At 34.3% G+C, this 5843-nt stretch overlaps 1 protein-coding gene across 1 annotated transcript; it reads right to left on the bottom strand.

Annotated features, from left to right (window-relative positions):
• Nucleotides 1–780: 780 nt before the first annotated feature.
• On the bottom strand, nt 781–5220 carry LOC105617045 (cullin-5). Its single transcript, XM_012198624.1, has 11 exons — nt 5206–5220; nt 4549–4755; nt 3956–4138; nt 3715–3856; nt 3335–3649; nt 2430–2905; nt 2072–2335; nt 1815–1970; nt 1431–1711; nt 1106–1229; nt 781–975 (listed from the first exon to the last, which is right to left on the bottom strand). The coding sequence occupies exons 1-11, from the start codon at nt 5218–5220 to the stop codon at nt 781–783; spliced, it is 2358 nt and encodes a 785-aa protein (XP_012054014.1).
• Between the last annotated feature and the right edge of the window lie 623 nt (nt 5221–5843).

Raw genomic sequence — 5843 nt, 5'->3', positions numbered from 1 at the left:
TATATATATATATATATATATATATATATATATATATATATATATATAGATTTATTCAAGTATATGCGAATTTTTATTATTTACTGAATTTAATGCAATGTACATATATACGTGCACTGTCGTTCAGATTTGTGCAAGGATTTATCGATATTTTTAGTGCCAAATTGTTGCAACGTGTCGATAATGTACAACAGATTTAAGTTGACAAATTTAGTTTACATTCTGCTTGTATATTCATACAAGTAGATTTGAGAAAAAAAAATAAAAACATTTCAGGAATATCTTTTTAGCGAAGTATAAACGATTAAAGTTGTGGTAATGTGCCATCGATGTATGGTGTGTATATACATATATAATTCTCCTTTTAATTTAACCCACTTTTTCTTCTCTATTCAAATTAATATAAATCAATGCCAAAATAAACGATAAATGCTAGTTTCATCATGATACGATATTGTACATCTTTCTTATTATTATTGCGACATTTTTCCAGTTTTTTTTATACAATTCACTTTATTCACACGTATAATAAATCGGCAATTGTCGGGTGGAGGTGATTGCAACTTGTTCTATCGACTTCGTATCTCAAGTTTTAATGCAATAGTATATCGTCCTTTCTTTCTTTCCTCTGTACTGTAAGAAAACAGGTGAAACATAATCGCACAATGCGACGGACTCGAACGTATTCTCACATATGAGAAAACTAAATTCTTTTTTTTTATAAAAATATAATATTAGCCATAATGTTCGAACAATCTTGCATGTATATATAATCCCGTGTTATGCCATGTACACAAACGTATTAATGTCATCCTCGTGTCTCTTAATGTATTTTTGTTCAATAAGCCATTCGATCTGTTCCTTTATCATCTTTTTACTCGGCAAGAACATATTTTTCAATATATCCACTAGTTGGGTCTGTAACTGCGCATTAGTGATCATCTTACGCATCTTTAAGATCGTAATGATAGCTTCCTATAATTACACAAAAGATAAAAATTATTCATAATCAGCAATTCATAATCAGCAATTAAACTGAATAAACATCAATCATATTTTGCTATGTGTTATATTTTATTTAATTATTTTATTTAAAAATTTATACCTGAACCCGTAATATTCTGAGTTGTACAATGCAATGATTATCCTCTTCTCTGCTACGTTCTGTTGATAATTGAAGACGTCCTATTAAATTGATTTTTCCTCGCTTTTGCATCTTGCCATTTTTTCTAACGAAGAAAATCGCAATTAATGACAATAGTTAATATTATTTTCAGTATATATATATATATAAAAGATGCATGTTATAACTCATGAATATTAAACTTAGAAAAAACGATCAAACCAAATCAATTAAATATATAATATGTATTCATATGTATAATTTGAAATATATCATATTTCTTATCAATATAAAAATAAAAACTAACACAATAGCGAATTCTTGATTAACCCAAAATCTTGTATCGTTCGCGAAATCTTTCGGAGTAGCGGCATGCGGTTCCACCAAAAGAAGTTGCCGTTTTAACTTTGGGAAGGCACACAAAGACCACAGAGTCCGTCTCAATTCGGGATCCGGAAGTTCAGTAGCCAGTCGGAGATTCTCGTAAGAGATCTTTTCGTTGGGTCGTTGATTCCAGGCAAACAATACTGCCATTTGGAAGGTTGTCACATCTATATCAAATCGTCCCACCTTATTTGCAAATGTTATCTGAAACATTCGCATCATGAAATATGCATTGAGATTAACATGTTTTGGATTTTTGAAGTATACTGAATACGGATAGAATTATTAATGTGTAAAGTATATATACCGTGCCATTCGACATGTGATGATGCCATTGCAATTTCCTTCCACTATGCTTTTTTTTATAAAACTCTTCGACTTCCGGAATATAGTCTTCCAATTGTAATGGCAAACTTACGGTGACGCGTTCGCTACCCCTGGCCCACGCACCTGCATTAAGAATCTACAAAAAATATAGCAGATTCTCTTTATATCTTTAACATCTTTCTTTTTATACTAATTTTAAATGAGAACATGTACATTTATCGAGAAACAGTATATTACCTTAATATTTATGCTATCTGCAATAGCAGCTCGACATTGTTCCTTAAATTGTTGATTCAGATCCTGAGATACTTTAATATCTTGGAACATACGGGCTAATTTATTAACAAAATCTGCGGGCATGCCAACTTCACGAAGCATATCTACCATATTTTCTTCTTTTTCTGAATCCGTTGTCGTATCTAATATTAATCGTCTAGTTAAATGCGCCTTATGATAACGCATAAATACGTCTTTATTTTGAACATATTTTAGCACCAACAACTAAAATAAAAAAAATGCAAGACAGAATAAACTTCTCAGAAAAGATTTGATTTCTAACTTCTACGGATATAGTCATCTCATTATGTATACTGACCACATCTTTCAATTTATTTTCGATTTCATCAGTAGTTAGTTTCTTACTGAGTGGTGTTTTTCTAAGAAGCATATCACAGAAATTTGCTAAGAGTTCTGGACACTTTGATTCGGCTAGTCCATTATTATTAGTAATAGGTCTATTATTTAAAATGGATGCGCAACAGATTCCAGAGCCCTGCCGAGTAGACAAATCTAACTTAAATACCGTGGCGTCATTCACAACGAGCTTATAAGCTTTATCTCGTGCTGTAAGAAACCGTGGATCATCATCGAATGCCTCTTTAACGAGTTTGGAAAATCTATGGAAAAGATCTAACAGTCTTTCCACGTATTTTTCTGAATCTTGAGTGATAACATCTACAGCTGCCATCATATCCGCTAGACCTGCGCTCGCGATATGTTCTTCCAGATTTCTTAACATAGGATTGACGCCGTCGGGTACTCTATCCATTAATTTCAGCATGAGACGAAGTTCTACAATTATTCATATTAATAAATACCGATTATAGAAGCAGCATTGTAAAATTAATCATAAACTAGCGTTTTCTCTTGACTGCATCACCCACTAGTGCAACACTCAGACAATGTAGCGTGTTTCCATGGCTGGTGGTAAGCGAACTCATTTGGTATACTGTGTTTCCATGGCTACGGTGTAATGCAAATTTTATTCACAAAGTACAAAGGATTTTGCTACACCGTCTCAAAGAGCCAGTGTGACATTTAAAATTTAAAAATAAGAAATCAAGCAAGAACAGCACAACAATACCATGATGGTATACCATTCTAGTGTAGCTGAGTGTAGCGTTTACACGTACTGGTGCGGTGCGAGGCTGCATCCAGTGTATTCCAAAAGAAAACGCTATAAAACATAAAAAAATTACATTGTGAATTTTTATTACTTACTATCAGTTTGATTATGTTGAATCATCCGTGGACATTCAGCGAGTATCGCTGGTTTAAAGGTTGCAACTAACACTTTCACGCAACAATCCGTTAGTCGTTGCATACTCGCGGAATTTGGTTCCAAATATTTCTGAGCGCGTGCCTCTTCTTCCCTTAATTTCAAATCGGCGTAACGCATATAATTTTCAACACCGTGCATAGACAGATATTCTGGAGCTTTTATCCAGTAAAATGCTTCAGTGGCTTGTATATACGCAGCTTCAAAATTTTCTCTATATATCTGAAGTTTATCCGTTGGATTTGAACACAAATTCACTAGAACATTATACCATTATTAATAAAAAAATTACTATATATAAATTTATGGATGTTTCATTTACCATAAGATTCTCTAACACCAATAACGAGTTGAGAATCAAACGCTTCGCCATTTCTTTCAGCTCGTACTAATCTCATAGCCGCATCTTGGAGTTTTTGTTTTATTTCATTGAATATACTTTGGTTCCAACTATCCAACATTAGCTGTATAAAAGAGGAGTAAGATTATACAATATTTCAATTATTATAAAATATTACAACATATTAATTATATCATGTACCAAATGTATTTGAGTCTTTTACCTTTCTAACAATGTCGTCGGGCTGGGTTTTCTTCTGCGTGCTAGAAGAACTAGTTTTTCCCGCGAGATACGTTTCTAGTTGCCTAAATGGTGTTGGTAAATAATTACATTGGGTAAAAAATTTTCTCCATTCGGCGATGTACGCTTTCAATAATGCTTGTTCTTCTTGATGCGCTAAAACTCTCTGTAAAAATTTACAACCTTGTATAATATTTTTTATTTCAGTAAAATATAAAAAAGATATTATTCAGAGTGAGAAAAAAAAGAAAAAAAAATGTAAACGGAAACGGAAGTCAGAGAGGAGATAGCGGAGTAGAGAGAGAGCGCGGAATAGTTGTAGGTTAGGTTAAGTTAGAGTAAGTTAGTGTGTAAGTTAGTTAAGTGCTATTGTATAAAAAAAAATGTAATCTCTAATCTAAAGGGAAAAAACATATATATATATATGTATATGTATATGTATATATATATATACATATATGTGTGTGTGTGTGTGTGTGTGTGTGTATATATATATATATACACACACATAAATACATATAAAAAAGATATTGAAGATACAGCTTGATTTTAATTTATAAACTCCTTTTCTCTTACCAGTTGAGCTTGTTTTATAAAGTCCATTATATCCTCTTGCAAAGCATCACGTAACTTGGGAGGCCCTTTGTCATCCCAGAGGCATACGTGAACGGAATAAAACAAATCCTGCCATTCGCCTTGCGTCACTGGCTCTTGCTTGAGCAGTTTTAATATAATTGGACGCATGTATGGCCATTTGTCCTCGAATGTAAATTGTGTCCTATCCTAAATATTAATATCATACATCAGATAAGTGATTAAGATATGAGAAAGGAGCAGAAAACAAAGTTATGGAAATAATGTTTGATATTCAGCATGAATTCAATTAATCCAATTAATCGTTGAAACGTAAAATGTGTTCAGATTCCCACTCGAGTGTTCTCTAAATATCATATTATCCTTGTTTAATATCATGTTCAGTAAACATCAACAAGAATAAAATAGTACCTGGATAACACATGGGTGGGAATCTGAATACAACCTAAGCTGAATCGTCATTGTGATAAACAAAAAAGAAATCTTTCAGATCATGATATCAGTTTCGCACAGGGGACGCGCCCCCGGTTATCATGACAATCCGTAACAAGATAATGTCGATCATCGCATGGATGAAGTCCTCAAGATCGGTATTATGCCTCTTCTTCACAGGAATTTATTTATTCGACGTTCACTAACCTTTAACAACGCCATCACAAACTTTTGACGGGCACCAAGATTCGCAGGATTATACGCTAATGGACATGCACTTGATATACACGCACGAACGAGCTCGTGCGGTGCGAATCTGCCGGTCGACGGGGGTTGTCAGGAGGTAGAGACGAAACCTTAGATTAGCGTGAAACACGACGTGGTGCGGGCCACATCGCGCCAGGATTCCGCAATCGCTCGCCCTTCTGGCGCGGAGTGTGCGGACAAGTCCTGGAGCGTCGTCCCCAGAGCGGAAAAATAAATTCGCGTGTTTCCTAGTTCTACCCCCTTTCCCTGTCGCCTACGTAGCTGCCAGTACCTGCGTACACTGTACGATCGCAACAAAATCCCTCTTCTCTCGCGCGCGTAACTGGCAAGTCTCGTGAACAATTCCCTATGCGATGTTCCGCACGATTGGACAATCTCGCGAGAATTAATATGGCAGTTTCAACTTATGATACTCTCGTATCGTTCGTGTTCGATGGATGGTTCGCATCGAAAACTTGTCAATGCGCCATTGCTTTCTCGTTTTTCCGATTTATGTTTGTATATATATATATATATATATACATAAATATATATATATATATATAACAACTAAAGAATGTGACAAATATATAGTAATT

The sequence above is a fragment of the Atta cephalotes genome, assembly GCF_000143395.1.
Source record: "Atta cephalotes unplaced genomic scaffold scaffold00011, whole genome shotgun sequence".
Taxonomy (NCBI): domain Eukaryota; kingdom Metazoa; phylum Arthropoda; class Insecta; order Hymenoptera; family Formicidae; genus Atta; species Atta cephalotes.
This window is presented reverse-complemented; position numbering and strand designations above follow the sequence as displayed.